This window comes from Leucoraja erinacea, chromosome 2 (assembly GCF_028641065.1).
Source record: "Leucoraja erinacea ecotype New England chromosome 2, Leri_hhj_1, whole genome shotgun sequence".
NCBI lineage: Eukaryota > Metazoa > Chordata > Chondrichthyes > Rajiformes > Rajidae > Leucoraja > Leucoraja erinaceus.
The window spans coordinates 132,136,451-132,154,809 of record NC_073378.1 but is presented as its reverse complement, the minus strand read 5'-3'; the positions used below and the strand labels follow the sequence as shown (position 1 = coordinate 132,154,809).

The 18,359-nt window shown below is 45.2% G+C and overlaps 1 protein-coding gene across 2 annotated transcripts in view; it reads left to right on the top strand.

Moving 5' to 3' along the window:
* dgat1a (diacylglycerol O-acyltransferase 1a) overlaps nt 1-18,359 on the top strand; it is a 98,369-nt gene that overhangs the window by 67,817 nt on the left and 12,193 nt on the right. For both annotated transcript variants that reach the window (XM_055665482.1, XM_055665486.1), the window contains 4 exons: nt 4,392-4,495; nt 9,931-9,969; nt 12,076-12,117; nt 16,667-16,711. In XM_055665482.1, the coding sequence (XP_055521457.1) occupies nt 4,392-4,495; nt 9,931-9,969; nt 12,076-12,117; nt 16,667-16,711 (230 nt within the window). The remainder of the gene's footprint in view (nt 1-4,391; nt 4,496-9,930; nt 9,970-12,075; nt 12,118-16,666; nt 16,712-18,359) is intronic.

Sequence of the window (18,359 nt, the reverse complement as noted above, 5' to 3'; positions counted from 1 at the left end):
TGTGCCCTGATAATTTGATATAAACTCTTGACCGTAGAGATACAGCGCGGGAACAGGCCCTTTGGCCAACCGAGTCCGCACAGACCAATGATCACCCGTACAATAGCACTGATCAACACCACAGGGGGAAATTAACCTAAAAACCTGTACATCTTTGGAGCGTGGGAGGAAACCGGAGCATCTGGAGAAAGCTCACACAGCCACAGGGCGAGCCAACAAACTCCGTACAGACAGCACCCACAGTCGGGATCGAACCAGGGTCTCTGGCGCAGTGAGGCAGCAACTCTACCGTTCTGTTATCAGGTCACCCCTGAGACTCTTTCACACCACGATAAGCAAGCCGAGCCTGTCCGGTCTCTCCTGTGACTAAGGTTCTCCAATCCAGGCAACATTGCACTCCCTCCAGCACCGTCACTGTTTCTCACAGTGCAGCATCCAGAACTGTACACAATACTCTGCTTCAAGGCTGATGAACTTTCCTGCTTCTAGTGATACATACATTTATATCCCTATCTGTGGTGCAAGAGTAAAGAATAGAAGCATTCAACAAGAAAGTGGATAAATATCGCCAATAGCAAAAGCAGATTTTCGGGTTAACTTCAGTGCGGCACAATTTATTAATCTGCAACCTGTTTCTTCCTTTATCTGTAACTTGGCACAGAGCAGAGACTGCCTGCCTTAGTTCGATCATTTGCTCTTCTCTTAAAATAAATTCAGTCACCTTGAAACCTCCTCTTCAAAGAGGGTCAAACCCAATGTTTCTTCACGTTCCCGGCTGCTTGTCTTGTGTTTGCCTTGCGGCTAAACCTTCCCAGCAGATGGGGTGGGCTAATGAGTAATGGAGCAAGCTGTGATTGTTGGGAGGCAGCATTCAGACCGGCTCTGCCCTCTCCTGGCAACAAGCTGCAACAATCTCTGTACTCACAGAGTCATTCAACACGGAAACAGGCCCCTCGGCCCAACTTGCCCACGCCAACCAAGATGCCACATCTACACACTTCCCACATGACCATGTTTGGCCCATATCTCTAAACCTTTCAATAGATAATAGGTGCAGGAGTAGGCCGTTCGGCCCATCGAGCCAGCACCACCATTCAATATGATCATGGCTGATCATCCCCAATCAGTATCCCCGTTCCTGCCTTCTCCCCATATCCCTTCACCGCTATCTTTAAGAGCCTTATCTAACTCTCTCTTGAAAGCATCCAGTGAATCTGCCTCCACAGCCTTCTAAGGCAGAGAATTACATAGATTCACAACTCTCTTGTGTGAAAAAGTTTCTCCTCATCTCCGTTCTAAATGGCTTACCCCTTATTCTTAAACTGTGGCCCCTGGTTCTAGACTCCCCCAAAATCAGGAGTCTCCTGTATCTAGCATGTCCAAATCCTTAATAATCTTATGTTTCAATAAGACCCCCTCTCATCCTTCTAAATTCCAGTGTATACAAGCCAGGCCGCTCCATTCTATCAACATATGACAGTCCTGTCATCCTAGGAATTAACCTTGTGAACCTATGCCGCACTCCCTCAGTAGCAAGAGTGGTCTTCCTCAAATTTGGAGACCAAAACTACACACAATACTCCAGGTATGGTCTCACTAAGGCCCTGTACAACTGCAGAAGGACCTCTTTAGAAACTATACTCCACTCCTCTTGTTAGGAGTAGGCCAACGGCCCTTCGAGCCTGCATTCGCCATTTCAATATCACTGCCTGATCATCCCTCAGCATCCCTTACCTTTCTCTCCATATCTGATGCCACAAGGGCCACATCTAACTCCCTCTTAAATATCGCCAATGGCCTCGACTACCTTCTGCGGCAGAGAGTTCCAGAGATTCACCACTCTCTGCGTGAAAAAAGTTCTTCTCATCTCGGTTTTAAAGGATTTCCCCTTTATCCTTAAGCTGTGACCCCTTGTCCTGGACTTCCCTATCATCGGGAACAATCTTCCTGCATCTAGCCTGTCCAACCCCTTAAGAATTTGTAAGTTTCTATAAGATCCCCTCTCAATCTTCTAAATTCTAGAGAGTATAAACCTCCTCATCCAGTCTTTCTTCATAAGACACTCCTGACATCCCAGGAATCAGTCTGGTGAACCTTCTCTGCACTCCCTCTATGGCAATAATGTCCTTCCTCAGATTTGGAGACAAAACTGTACGCAATACTCCAGGTGTGGTCTCACCAAGACCCTGTACAACTGCAGTAGAACCTCCCTGCTCCTATACTCAAATCCTCTTGCAATGAAAGCTAACATACCATTCGCTTTCTTTACTGCCTGCTGCACCTGCATGCCTACCTTCAATGACTGGTGTACCATGACACCCAGGTCTCGCTGCATTTCCCCCTTTGCCCACTCGGCCACCATTTAGATAATAGACCTTATCCCTACTCTTTGTTTCCTGACAGTCCACCAACACTATCCATCCCCAATGGCTGTCAGTTTTCCACTAATGTCCTATTGGGACCTTCAAATGCTTAGTTACAGCACGTACACTAGATCCACTGGCTGTCAGTTGTCCACTTTCCTAGTTACATCCAGAAGATTAGTTAAGCATGATTTCCCCTTTTCGTAAATCCGTGCTTACTCGGACCGATCCTGTTACTGCTATCCAATCATGTACCTCTCCAACTGTCTTTTAAATGTTGTTATTATACCTGCCTCAACTATCTCCTCTGGCAGCTCGCTCTATAGACTGACGACCCTCTGTGTGGAAAACGTTACTCCCCAGGTTCCTATTAAATCCTTCCTCCCTCCCTTGCCTTAATGCCTTGCTGATCCACAGAGACAAAGTCTATGGCTGCACCCTCATTAATCTTTTTGGTTACTTCAAAAAATTAAATCAGATTCATAAGACGCAATCACCCGATTTACAAAATCATGCTGACTATCCCTAATCAACCCTTGTCTACACAAATGCAAATATCTTATCCCTCAGAATCCTGTCCAGTAACTTGCTTACCCAAAAACTCCTCTAAGCGTTCCTCAGGCCACTTGCCCAACTGATCAAGATCTTGCTGTAATTTTGATAACCAACTTCACTATCTACGATACCACCCACTTTAGTGTCATCTACAAACATACTAATCCTGCCTTCTACATTTTCATCCAAAGCGTTGCTATAAACCACAAACAGCAATGGACCAATCACCTATGCCTGCGACACATCACTTGTCCAGTCCGAAACACGACCTTCCACCACCACCCTCTGCATCTTTCCATGATAACCAAGTTGGCTAGTTCTCCCTGGATGCTTTCAAAAGCATCCCCCTTTCCAGACATTCCTTTGCTCAAAAACAATCTACAATCAACTTTGCAACTTCCTATTTAATACCATCAAAGTTGACCTTGTCCCAATTGTCCCAATTGATTGTCTTGATTTCATTCTAAAAGAAAGTCGTATTTTATTCATGAGGAAAAACAAGGCTGTAGGAAGGAACTGCAGGTGCTGGTTTAAACCTACTGTATCCATTGTTCAAGATGTGGACTCTTAAACATCGGCGAGACCAAACGTAGACTGGGCGATCATTTCACTGAACACCATCGCTCAGTCTGCCTTCAGCAGAGACCGTTCCCTCCACAACTCCCTGGTTAACTCGTCCCTTCCCACCCGAACCACCTCCTCCCCAGGTACCTTCCCCTGCAACCGCAGAAGATGCAACGCCTGTCCCTATACCTCCTCCCTCGACTTTGCACCTCACATTTCGCTTGGGCAGCTTGCAACCCATTGGTATGAATTTTGATTTCTCTAACTTCAAGTAACCCTTGCATTCCCTCTCTCTCTCTCCCTCCCTATCCCGCCCTAGTCGCACCAGCTTCTCATTCTCACCTAGCAAACAGCTAGTTTCCTTTATCATCGTTACTTTTTTGCATATCTTTCATTCACTCGTTCTATATCTCTCTACATCACGGTCTATGTATATCTTTCGTTTCCCTTTCCCCGACTCAGTCTGAAGAAGGGTCTCGACCCGAAACGTCGCCCATTTCTTTTCTCCAGAGATGCTGCCTGTCCCAGCTGAGTTACTCCTGCACTTTGTGTCTATCTTCGGAAATACTAGGCTGTTTTGGGATGGAGTTTCTGGCAAAGTTGCATCCTTCATAAAGTTAGTCACTGCTGCTGTTTTTATTTTAGAAGCCAGGGGAGTATGAAAGAATTGACCCGCAATCTCACACAGCACCTTTTCAGAGCTCCAGACCACCCTGGTGTTGATAGGGTTAATGTCGAGGGATGTTCGCATTGTGGGTGATTTGGCAAGGAGGGCTCTCTCCAATCCAACACAGGCATAATGGGCGGAATGGCCTCATTTGCAGCTGCATGACTTTTTTGTTTCTTTATCACTTCAGTTGCCTTCCCTTTTTGTGTAATGTCTTGTTTTTATTTCTGTTTTTCTTCCAGACATGTATTACTTCCTGTTTGCACCCACCCTGTGCTATGAGCTTAATTTTCCCCGGTCACCCCGCATCCGCAAGCGCTTCCTGCTGAGGAGAATGCTTGAAATGGTGAGCGAATTTGGACCCAACTTAACCTCGGACTACTACTTGAGGACAATGCCTCTGGAGAACGATGGGTGCAGTAGTGACAGAACCTGTCCACCGCAAAGAGGGGTGGGTTGGGAGCTTAAATGTGTAGGACGGAACTGCAGATGCTGGTTTAAACTGGAGATAGGCACAAGAATCTGGAGATACTCAGCGGGACGTTTTGGGTCTCCACCCGAAACGTCACCCATTCCTTCTCTCCAGAGATGCTGCCTGTCCCGCTGAGTTACTCCAGTTTTTTGCGTCTATCTTGGGTAAGTAGGTTAACTGGCCGCTGTAAAATTTCCCCAAGTGTGCAGGGGGTGGATCAGAAAGTGTGATATTGTCGAACAAGTGTGAACGGGTGATCGATGGTCGGTGTGGATTTGGTGGCCTGAAGGGCTTGTTTCCATGCTGCATCTGTAAACTAATCTAAACTAGATTAATTGCTTCTATACAATTGCCCTAATGTGTAGGGAGTGGATGAGAAAGTGGGATAACATAGACTAGTGTGAACGGGTGATTGATGGTCGGCATGGACTTGATGGGCCGAAAGGCTTCTTTCTATGCTGTATCTTTCGATTCAATTCAATAGGTGCAGGAGTAGGCCATTTGGTCCCTCAAACCAGCACCTCCATTCAATATGATCATGGTTGATCATCCAGAATCAGTACCCCCGTTCTTGCTTTCTCCCCATATCCCTTGATTCCGTTAGTCCTAAGAGCTTTACCCGACTCACTCTTGAATACATCCAGTGAATTGGCCTCCCACTGCCTTCTGTGGCAGGGAATTCCACAAATTCATAACTCTCTGTGTGAGAAAGTTTGTCCTCATCTCGGTCCTAAATGGCCTACCCCTTATTCTTGAACTGTGACCCCTGGTTCTGGACTCCCCCAACATGGGACCATTTTTCCTACATCTATCCTGTCCAATCCCTTAATAATTTTATGTTTCTATAAGATCCCCTCTCATCATTTTAAATTCCAGTGAATCCATGGAATCCACCCAGTCAGCCCAGTCGATCCATTCTTTCATCATATGACAGTCCCGCCATCCCAGGAATTAACCTGGTGAACCTACGCTGCACTCCCTCAATAACAAAATGTCCATCCTCAAGCTAGCAGTCCAAAACTGCACACAATACTCCAGGTGCAGTCTCCCAGGGCCCTGTACAACTGCAGTAGGACCTCCATGCTCCTGTACTCAAATCCCCTTGCAATGAAGACCAACATGCCATTAGCTTTCTTCACTGCCTGCATGCTTACTTTCAGTGACTGTACAAGGAGACACAGGTCTTGTTGCACCTCCCCGTTTCTTAATCTGACACCATTCAGATGATAATCTGCCTTCTTGTTCTTGTCACCAAAGTGGATAACCTCACATTTATCCACATTATACTGTATCTGCCATGCATTTGCCCTCTCACCCAACCTATCCAAGATACCCTGCAGCCTCATCGCAGCTCACACTGCCACCCAGCTTTGCGTCATCCGCCGTCATCCACAAACTTGAAGATGTTACATTTAATTCCTTTGTCTAAATTGTTAATGTATATTGTAAATAACTGGCTCCCAACACTGAGCCTTGCGGCACGCCACTAGTCATTGCCTGCTATTCTGGAAAGGACCCACTAATTCCTACTCTTTGCTTCCTGTCTGCCAACCAGTTCTCTATCCATGTCAATATCCTAACCCCAATACCATGTGCTCTAATTTTGCACACTAATCTCTTGTGTGAGACCTTGTCTAGTTTATTTTATTTTAGCCAAACTCAGAACTCAGTAGGTAAGGTTACAGTGATGCTAGACTCCTTTGGAAATGCCATTCCACTGTCCACATCCCTGCCCTCTGCCTAGCCTCAATTTCCTGAAATTGGAGATTCTCGCCTTGGTGCCCCGTCAACGACACGGGTTGCTCTCATCCATCATCATCATCATCATCATCGAAACGAGTATGACTGCAGCTCTCATCCATGAGGCATTCTTCACGTGTGATCAAAGAGATGTCATGGAGTGGAGACACAAGAGGCTGCAGGTGCTGGAATCTGGATCAAAGACACACCTCTGGAGGAGTCCGCCAAGTCAGGCAGCATCCTGACTGGTTACACAGAAAAGCTGGAGAAACTCAGCGGGTGCAGCAGCATCTATGGAGCGAAGGAAATAGGCAACGTTTCGGGCCGAAACCCTTCTTCAGACTGATTCAGACTGCCCTCCAAGCATCCTGACTGGTCTAAGTTGTGTGTTTAAGTGTGAGCTGATGCATGTAGGAAGGACAAATAAGTGTAGAAGATGCACAGTGAATGATCAGACCCTGTGAACTATTAAGGATCTTGCAGAACACAATGTAGAGCAATAAGGCAGAGGAATGAGTAGCCCTTTGGCCCAATATATGTGCTGAACATCAAAGATCCTATAGCGAGCAAGGTAGATCACTCGACGAAAAAGACGTAGTACAGTCATGGGCAGATTCATGGGTAATTTTCGGCCCCATTTCCATAACCGGCTTCCGTCTCCGCACCAAAGATCCCGTAGCGGAGCAAAGATACTAGTGTGGAGACGGAAGCCGGTTACGGAAACATCCTCGTAAAAATAAAAGTTTAATTGGTAAAAATCTTCTCCTCATTTTCAGAATTATAATTTATTAACACGAACTGTTCCCCCGCCAACGTTGATTACACTGCGGGTCGGGTCGGGTCGGGTCAGGTTACTGAAATGGATGAAAAAAAGGCCCACGTTCCGCTCCGTTGCGTACTACATATCAGCCCATTGCATTTAGCAGGAGTGGTCTATCTTGCTCCGCTATAGGATCTATGCTGAACATAATGCCAACTTAAACTAATCTCGCCTTCCTGCATGTGATCCATACCCTCTATTTTCACGTGCTAATATCGAACCCTCTGGCAGCGCATTCCAGACACCTCTGTGTAAACAAAAAAAACTTGCCCGGCACATCTCCTTTAAACATTCCCATTCTCATCTCAAATCTATGCCCTCTAATATCTGACATTTGCACCTGGGAAAATATACTGACTGCCTGTCCAATTTATGCCTTTTATAATTTTATAAACATTTACATGACTTTCCAGAGGAAAGTATCCAAGTTTCTACAAGAAGGAACTACAGATGCTGGTTTAAACTGAAGATGGGCACAAAAAGCTGGAGTAACTCAGTGGGTCAGACAGTATCTTTGGAGAAAGGGAATAGGTGACGTTTCTGAGTTACTCCAGCTTTTTGTGTCTATCCAAGTTTGTTCAAACCCAGACCCACTAACCCAAGACCCACTAATCCAGGCAGCATCTTGGTAAATCTATTCAGCACCCTCTGCAAAGCCTCCTGTAATGGGGGGGGGGGGGGCAATCAGGACTGCACACAATACTTTAAATGTAGCCTAACCATACTTTTATATTTCCTGACTACTCAATGCCCCAACCGATGAGGGCAAGCATACCATATCTCTTCTTTGCCATGCTATCTACTTCCAGGGAGCTATGGACTTGGACCTCAAGATCCCTCTGGACATCAACCCTGTCATTAATTATACATTTCTCCATTACATTTGACCTCCCAAAGTGCAATCCGTCATACTTGCCCAGATTAGACTCTTCTGCTATTTCTCTGCCGTATCTGTGGCTGATCAATTTCCCGCTGTATCCTTTGACGGCCTTCCTCACTGCCCACAGCTTCCCCGATTTTTGTGTTGTTGGCCAGTTTACCAACCAACCGACCCATCTAAATTTACATCCAAGTCATTTATGTGTATCGCCAACGACAGAGATCTCAGCAGAGGTCCCTGCAGCAGACTGTGGCCTGAGCAGCCCCCTTCCACCACTACTCCCTGTCTTCCATAGATAAGCCAAACTATCACTTCACCTTGGATCACATTCATCTTAATCTTCAGGATCAATGTGATAACTGAGGCGGAGAGGATAGACCCATTCATGAACCAAGGCATGGGCAGGGAAGGTTAAGGCACAACCTCGTAAGCAATGATCAACTCACAGTGGGCGTACTATGTACGGCTCCAGTCGCCATACTATGGGAAGGGTGTGATTGCACTGGAGGAAGTGCGGAGATTCAGTGACCTGTTGCCTGGGATGGAGTATCTCAGTTACGTGGAGAGACTGGGGAGGTTGTGTCTCTTTCCCATGGAACGGGGGAGACCTGAGAGAGGGAGAGAAATTTATGAGAGAGAGACAGAAGGAAACTTTTCCCCACATCCCGTGCTTTAAACTTAAAGGGGCAAGATGTTAATACAGCACCCGAGGGGACTGTGGGTGGAATTAACTCGGCTGTAGAAGACAAATGTTAATAAATGGGATTAGTATCGATCAGTACTTGAGGGTCAGCATAGACATGATTGGCCAATGGGTCAGTTCTGTGCTTTATGACTCAAGAATGATGATATGTTGGCATATTGATGTTAGGTTAAATAAAAATATTTTATACATTAATTTAGATAATCTCCCTTCAGAGGCTAAAGGCCTGGACTTAACAGGACGTTAGAAATGTCAGTCAGAGCAATACAGCATCCGGCTCACCAAGTTGACATGCTAGCTAAAGGGGCTGTCCCAATGTATGAGCTAATCCAAGAGCTCTCCCCAGTTTAAAAAAAAAAATCAAACTCGTGGTATGCACGTAGAATGTACATAGCGGGTACGTCGCAGCTCGGGACGTCTCTTAGCGGCTCGTAACGCTAACGGCAGGTACTCGGGAAACACGGTAAGTTTGTGAAGACTCGTGTAGATTTTTCAACATGTTTTTCAACATCAACATGAAAAATGTCCACAAGAGCTGCGACGAGCGTCTATTACCGTAATTGTCCGAGTTCGAATCAGGGGAAACTCGGGAGAACTCTTAAATTAGCTCGTACAGTGGGACAGGCCCTTAAGCTGACTAGACTAAGCTAGATGGGCCTGCATTTGGCCCTTCTCCCACTGAACCCTCCATATTCACATACATGTCCCAATATCTTTTGAAAGTCTTTCTCATGTTTATTTGAAAAAAAAAATTGTCGTAAATGAAAACAGAAAGTACTGAAACACTCATCAGGTCAGGCAGCGTCAGTGGAGAGAGAAACAAAGTTCATGTTTCAGGTCATCTGCAGATGTTTGCATTGTGTCTCTTCTGTTGGCAAATCCAATATAAAGAGGGCACCATCTTATAAACCTAAATCAAAACTGCTTATAAGGACACAAAATGGTAGTGAACATCTTCAACCCCAGAGGTCTGTGTTGCTGAGGTGGGTAATTTTTTTTTCTTGGTCTGATCTAGATGTCAGTGTAAGTGCAGCAAAGGTGAGTAAATGGAGCTGCAGGGAGGGAAGGCTGAATGGCCTTCTGTTCTCATGTTGTGGACACTCTTCAGTTTCCCCATGTTTCAGTTCTCCCGTTTAACGTTAGCTATTTTTTTAATTTCCTTTCAGCTTTTCTTCATCCAGTTACAAGTGGGGTTAATTCAGCAGGTGAGTCAAGACCCAAGAATGTTTAATTGTCATATGTACCGGACAGAACAATTACATTCTTAATTGCAGCAGCAGCATAACGGGTCTATAAACATACTACTCTTTGGGGTAACACAATCAACAAAAGAAGTTTCATAGGAATAATGTGCTGGCCTTGAAGAGAGTCCAGAGGAGGATTACTAGAATGATCCCGGGAATGATTGGGTTAATGTATGATGAGCGTTTGATGGAACTATGCCTGCACTCGCTGGAGTTTAGAAGGATGAGGGATGACCTAATTGAAAGTTACCAAATAGTGAAAGAACTTTATAGAGTGGATGTGCAGAGGCTGTTTCCACTAGTGGGAGAGTCTAGGGCCAGAGGCCAGCCTCAGAATAAAAGGACGTACCTTTAGAAAGGAGATGAGGAATTTCTTTAGTTATGAATGGTGAATTGGATGAATTCATTGCCACAGAAGGGTGCAGAGGCCATGTGAATAGATATTTTTGCGGAGATTGACAGATTCTTGATGTACGGGTGTCAGGAGTTACGGGGAGAAGGCAGGAGAATGGGATTGAGAGGGAAAGATAGATCAGCCATGATTGAATGACGGAATAAGCTTGATGGGCCGAATGGCCTAATTCTGCTTCTATAACCCATGACAAAAACAAATTGCTGAAGAAACTCAGCGGGTCAGGCAGTTGTAACATGATGTTCATGTTCATAAGTGATAGGAGGCGTATTAGGCCATTTGGCCTGTCACGTCTACTCCGCCATTCAATCATGGCTGATCTATCTTTCCATCTTAACCCCATTCTCCTGCCTTCTCCCCGTAATCCCTGACACCCGTACAAAACAAGAATCTCCCTATCTCTGCCTTAAAAGTATCCATTAACAGCCTCCTCAGCCTTCTGTGGCAATGAATTCCACAGATTCACCACCCTCGTATGATGATGCTGATGATGATGTCCCAAATCTACCGACTGAAGATGCTGGTATCTTGAGCAAAACCAAAAGTGCTGGAGGAACTGAATGGGTCAGGCAGTGTCTGTGGAAGGGAATGGACGGGCGACATTATGGGTGGGGATGCTTCTTCAGACTGAAGTGGAGGGGAGATGGCTGGATGAAATAGATGAGGGGAATTGGTGAGGTCAGAGTTGGCAAGTGATGGGTGGATCCAGTTAAGTCTGATTGGAGAGAGAGGAACTCAGGCTGAAGATGAACAAAAGAGTGAAAATGTAGAACCAAAGGGAGGGTAAATGGGGGAGGATAAGGGCAGTGAACCGGGGGGGGGGGGCAATGAGGTGGGGTGGGTGACGACCAACAGGAGGTTGTGGAGGAGGGGAAAGGAAGGGTGGACTGAGAGCTGTGGGAAAGGGGTGCATGTGAGGGCCTTGGTAGAACAGATGATGAAAGCAGGGGATGGGGTTACAGGTTACCTGTAACTGGAGAAATAAATGTTCATGATTTTGGGACATTAGTCTACCCAAGCCAGTGCTGGCCAGAGGAATAGACAATAGGTGCAGGAGTAGGCCATTCAGCCCTTCGAGCCAGCACCGCCATTCAGTGTGATCATGGCTGATCATCCCCAATCAGTACCCCGTTCCTGCCTTCTCCCCATATCCCTTGACTCCGCTATCTTTAAGAGCCCTATCTAACTCTCTCTTGAAAGCACCCTGAGAATTGGCCCCCACTTCTTTCTGAGGCAGAGAATTCCACAGATTCACAACTCTCTGGGTGAAAAAGTTTTTCCTCATCTCGAAATGGCACCTGTGTGGGATTGAACTCACTATGACGGGGTCAGCATGGACACGTTGAGCCGAAGGGCCTGTTTCCGTGCTGTATCTAAATATCAGCCATGACATTCATTGAATGGTGTAGTGGGCTAGGGCTGACTGGCTAGCCCCTGCTTCTATCCTCATGTTCTTTAGTGTGTAGAACAGATGGAACCTAGATCAGTACTGCACAGGAACAGGCCCTTCGGTCCACAATGTCTGTGCTGAACATAGTTGTGCCAGAGTTAGAAGTGTTAGGGACTCCCCTGGTAAGCAATGTCCTGCAGCTCTTGTTGAATGCCTTGCATAACAATGTTGGCTCAGCTGACAAAGTCTTGTTTTGTCTCCACAGTGGATAGTGCCAGCCATACAGAACTCCATGAAGCCGTTCAAGGTAAGTCACCAGTAACGGCATCGATCGTTCTCCCTTCACATCCGTCAAAGCCTTTCCTATCTTATTCTGAGCCATCGCTGCACTAACTTGATTCAAAAGTGAGGCGGGGGTGTCGTGGGCTAGGCTGGCGCTCCATGGCCACTTGCGCCAATGCACAGGGTGCCATTTTACCAGGCCGTTAAGAGGTGAGTCTGGAGCCACTACCAGACCAGTCCGACGTAGGACAGCGGGCTTCCTCCCCTGCGGTAAAAGGCGTCATGGTATCGCAGCGGGTAGAGCTGCTGTCTCGGTGGCTGAGATCCAGCTTCCATCCTGACCTCGGGTGCTGCCTGTGTGACGTTTGCACGTTCTCCCCGTGACCATGTGGGTTTCCTACCACATATCAAAGACGTTATTCCCTTTTATAACCATATATAACCATATAACAATTACAGCACGGAAACAGGCCATCTCGGCCCTTCTAGTCCGTGCCCAACAATTATTTTCCCCTAGTCCCATCTACCTGCACTCAGACCATAACCCTCCATTCCTTTCCCATCCATATAACTATCCAATTTATTTTTAAATGATAAAATCAAACCTGCCTCCACCACTTCCACTGGAAGCTCATTCCACACAGCTACCACTCTCTGAGTAAAGAAGTTCCCCCTTTTGTTACCCCTAAACTTCTGTCCCTTAATTCTCAAGTCATTTCCTCTTGTTTGAATCTTCCCTACTCTCAGTTGGAAAAGCTTATCCGTCAACTCTGTCTATCCCTCTCATCATTTTAAAAACCTCTATCAAGTCCCCCCTTAACCTTCTGCGTTCCAGAGAATAAAGACCTAACTTGTTTAACCTTTCTCTGTAACTTAGTTGCTGAAACCCAGGCAACATTTTAGTAAATCTCCTCTGTACTCTCTCTATTTTGTTGACATCCTTCCTATAATTGGGCGACCAAAATTGTACACCATACTCCAGAATTGGTCTCACCAATGCCTTGTACAATTTTAACATTACATCCCAACTTCTATACTCAATGCTCTGATTTATAAAGGTCAGCACACCAAAAGCTTTCTTTACCACCCTATCTATATGAGATTCCACCTCCAGGTAACTATGCACAGTTATTCCTAGAACCCTCTGTTCAACTGCATTCCTCAATTCGCTACCATTTACCATGTACGTCCTACTTTGATTTGTCCTGCCAAGGTGTAGCACCTCACACTTATCAGCTTTAAACTCCATCTGCCATCTTTCAGCCCATTCTTCCAAATGGCCTAAATCTCTCTGTAGACTTTGGAAATCTACTTCATTATCCACAACACCACCCATCTTAGTATCATCTGCATACTTACTAATCCAATTTACCACACCTTCATCCAGATCATTGATGTACATGACAAACAACAGTGGACCCAACACAGATCCCTGAGGCACCCCACTAGTCACCTGCCTCCATCCTGACAAACAGCCATCCACCATTACTCTCTGGCATCTCCCATTCAGCCACTGTTTAATCCATCCTGCTACTCCTGCATTTATACCCAACAATTAAACCTTCTTAACCAAACTTCCATGAGGAACCTTGTCAAAGGCCTTACTAAAGTCCATATAGACAACATCCATTGCTTTACCCTCATCAATTTCCCTAGTAACCTCTTCAAAAAATTCAAGAAGATTAGTCAAACATGACCTTCCAGGCACAAATCCATGTTGACTGTTCCTAATCAGACCCTATTTATCCAGATGCTTATATATATATTATCTCTAAGTATCTTTTCCATTAATTTGCCCACCACTGAAGTCAAACTAACAGGTCTATAATTGCTAGGTTTACTCTTAGAACCCTTTTTAAACAATGGAACAACATGCGCAGTACGCCAATCCTCGGGCACTATTCCCGTTTCTAATGACATTTGAAGTATTTCTGTCATAGCCCCTGCTATTTCTACGCTAACTTCCCTCAATGTCCTAGGGAATATCCTGTCAGGACATGGAGACTTATCCACTTTTATATTTTTCAAAAGTGTCAGCTTCTTTTTCTTTGAATCTCATAGTATCCATAGCTACTCTACTTGTTTCCCTTACCTCACATAATTTCAATATCCTTCTCCTTGGTGAATACCGAAGAAAATAAATTGTTCAATATCTCCCCCATCTCTTTTGGCTCTGCAGATAGCTTTCCACTCTGTCTCTCTAATGGACCAATTGTATCTCTTGTTATCCTTTTGCTATTAATATATCTGTAGAAACTCTTTGGATTTACTTTCACCTTACTTGCCAAAGCAACCTCATATCTTCTTATAGGTTTTCTAATTTCTTTCTTAAGATTCTTTTTACATTCTTTATACTCCTCAAGCACCGCATTTACTCCATGCTGCCTATAATTATTGAAGATCTCCCTCTTTTTCCGAACCGTGTCCAATTTCCCATGAAAACCATGGCACTTTCCAATTTTTACTATTTCCTTTCAACCGAACGGGGACATTAAGATTCTGTACTCTTAAAATTTCCCCTTTAAATGTCCTCCATTTCTCTTCTACATCCTTCCCATAAAACAAAATTTATCATGTATCAGTACATTGTGAACGGCTCGATTGTAATCATGTGTTGTCTTTCCGCTGACTGGTTAGCACGCAATGAAAGCTTCTCACTGTACCTCGGTACACGTGACAATAAACTAAACTAAAACGGCAGGTTTGCTGGTTAAATTGGCCTCTGTAAATTGCGAAGGAAATAGGCAACGTTTCGGGCTGATTTCGGTCCGAAACGTTGCCTATTTCCTTCTCTCCATAGATGCTGCATCACCCGCTGAGTTTCTCCAGCATTTTAGTCTATCTTATATTGAAGTATATCAGTGAACCTAAGATAGATACAAAAGGCTGGTGTAACTCAGCGTGTCAGACAGCATCTCTGGAGAAAAGGAATAGGTGACGTTTTAGGTTAAGACCCTTCAGACTGAGAGTCAGGGGAAAGGGAAACAAGAGATATAGACGGTGATATAGAACAAATTAATGAAATGTATGCAAAAAAGTAACGATGATAAAGGCAACAGGCCATTGTTAGCTGTGGGCTAGATGAAAACTAGTTACAGAAAATGAGACTCAACAAGACGACCTTGAAGTTGGTATGATTTTGTTTGGGGAGGGATGGAGAGAGAGAGGAGATGCAAGGGTTACTTGATGAAGTTAGAAAAATCAATATTCATACCACTGATATGATTCTTCACCTGAACCTGATTGATTTTTCACTACAATCAGGGGCTGTCCCACTGCGGCGACGTAATCCGCGAGTTCAGAAGAGTTTGCCCTCGACTCATTCTCGCAGTATGGTTGATGCGAGGTCCTAGGAGGTCTTTGTAACTCTCCTTCATGCTCCAGAGTAGTCCCCGTATACTTGAGGCCTCAGCTAGGTTGCGGCATATTTTTCAACATCCTGAAAAATGCCCAAGTTTTTTTAAAAAGTCGCGATGGAAAAAAAAAAATCGATTTCTTTTTTATTTTTTTATTTTTTTTTACTCGTAGGTTTAGTCGTAGTAGGTCGGCATGTTATTCGTAGGTAATCGAGGGTAGTCGAAGGTAGTTGTACATAGTCTACAACATAGTCGAATGGAGGTCGAAAGGAGATCGAAGGAGGTCGTCTTCACTCTCCACTATTCGGTGTCCAATTTTCCCGGCTAATCGAAGCTAGTCTTCAACACAGTCGAAGGAGGTCTTCAACATGACACAATTAGGTCACCTAATTGTGACCTAATTGGCGAAAGTGGGACAGCCCCGTTACCATTTCTGCCGTTTTAATTCCAAATTGTGATTTCATGGCCAGAGTTCCAAGTGCAGTTGCAGTGGTTGGGCTCTGAACCAGTATCTCTTGTTCACTTACGAATGAGCCTGTGTTGTTTCCCCACCGCTACAGCAGAAAGTATTTACTTCTCAGCAACCATGAAGCGGCCCCATTAGACATGGAGTAAAGTTCTCTCTCTCTCACTCTCTCTCTCTCTCTCTCTCTCTCTGCGCTGGGTTACAGAGTAAACCTACCCAGCTCACCATCCCTCTCCCACCCGAATTGTTGTACCAGCTTCAAAGCCGTCTTGTTGAGTCTCACTGTCTGTAACTCGTTTTCACCTAGGCCACCACTAACAATGGCCTGTTGCCTTTATCATCGTTACTTTTTTGCATCTTTCATTCATTTGATCTATATCTTTCTCTCTCTCTCTCTCTAGATCACTGCCTATATCTCTGATTTCCCTCTCCCCTGACTCTCAGTCTGAGGAAGGGTCGGTGCTGGCTCGAAGGGCCTACTCCTGCATCTAGTGTCTATTGAGAGCCCTGTCAGCTGCTGTACACAGGCAGCATCTCCAAACTCCGGAGCTCTGTCAGTGGGTGCATCAAGAACATGGATCTTCATTGACTTTTATGACTTCTTATCCTGTCTTCAGTAACTCCTCGTTGTAGACATCTGTTTAGTTTCTTCTGCATGCTCACACAGTGATACTAGTGAGCACTTGCGGTAATTGTGATGTCAATGTCTGTGTTTCCCTTCTGAGTATAATCAGCTGCAGTAAATATTTCAGGACATGGACTATTCCAGGATGATTGAACGCCTTCTGAAGCTTGCAGTAAGTCATTTTTCTTCCTTTTAAGTTTACGGCAACCCAGCTGTCCTTTGTATGTATTTTAAACACAAAATGCGAGAGGAACTCAGCGGGTCACGCAGCACCAGTGGAGGCAATGGGCAGACAACGTTTCGGGTCCGGACCTCTCTTCAGTTTTCCCGAGAAAATGGAGAGGATGCAAACTCCACACAGACCGTGTGTAGAAACAAAGAACTGCCAAAGCTGGTTTATACCAAAGATAGACACAAAATACCAGAGTAACTCAGCAGGTCAGGCAGCATCTCTGGAGGAAAGGACGGGTGACGATTTGGGTTGGGACCCATCTTCAGACTCATAAATCAGAAGACTTCAGAGTCTGTAGAAGGGTCCTGACCAGAAATGCCACATCCTTTTTTTCCTAAGTTACAGGAACAGAATTAGGCCATTTGCCCCACCATTCATTCAATCATGGCTGATCTATTTTCCCCTCTCAACCCTATTCTCCTGCCTTCTCCCCATAACCCCTGATGCCCTTACTCAACTTGAATCTATCAATCTGTGCCTTAAAAATATCCGGAGATGCTGCCTGACTTGCTGAGTTGCTCCAGCACTTTGTGTCTATCTTCCACACAGACAGTAGCTGAGGTCAAGGTTGAACTCGGGACACTGGAGCTGTGAGGTAGCAGCTCTACCTGCTGCACTGTGGTGTGGCCATTAGCCAGTATGGAGATGAACACAGAACACAAAGCAGGTTAGATGGTGTAAATCTTTCTCCTCCGCCTCAATATAATGATCTGCATCCAGATGAGAAGATCAAATGCTTCCCTGGGGAAGAGTCGAGGTGGAGGTGAAGAGAGGTTTTGTTTAGATTATTGTCTCACGTACTGAGGTTGAATAAAGGTGTGCAGTGATAGGTTGCTTGAATAGTTTGGTTGTCGGTTTGTTCTAGTCACGTGTACAGAGGTAAGGTGAAAGACCAAGTCAGATCATACCCTGCACGGTACAATTGACCACACACAAGCACAACAGGGTGTGCAAGGAAAGAAAGGCAACAGAGTGCAGCACATCGCAAAGATCCTATAGCAAGCACGATAGATCACTCGACGAAAAAGATGTAGTACGGTCAAGGGCAGATTCATGGGTGATTTTCGGCCCCATTTCCGTAGCCGGCTTCCGTCTCCGCACCAAAGATCCCGTAGCGGAGCAAAGATACTAGTGCGGAGACGGGAGCCGGTTACGGAAACATCCTCGTAAAAATAAAAGTTCTTTGGTAAAAATCTTCTCATTTTCAGAATTATAATTTATTAACACAAACTGTTCCCCGCCAATGTTGATTACACTGCAAGGTCGGGTCGGGTCAGGTTACTGAAATGGATGAAAAAAAGGCCCACGTTCCGCTCCGTTGCGTACTACACGTCAGCCCATAGCATTTCGCAGGAGTGGTCTATCTTGCTCTGCTATAGGATCTTTGACACATAGTGTTACAGATACAGAGAAAGTGCAGGGGTTTTTTTTTTAAGGCCACAAAATGTAGATTGGAAGATCGAAAATTCATTGTTATCATATGAGAAGCCCATTCAGTGGTCTGGTTAATGCAGAGTAACCTGTTCCTGAATCTAGTGGAACATGCTCACCAAACCCTGCCCGGAATATTCCTAGAGGATGCTTTAGA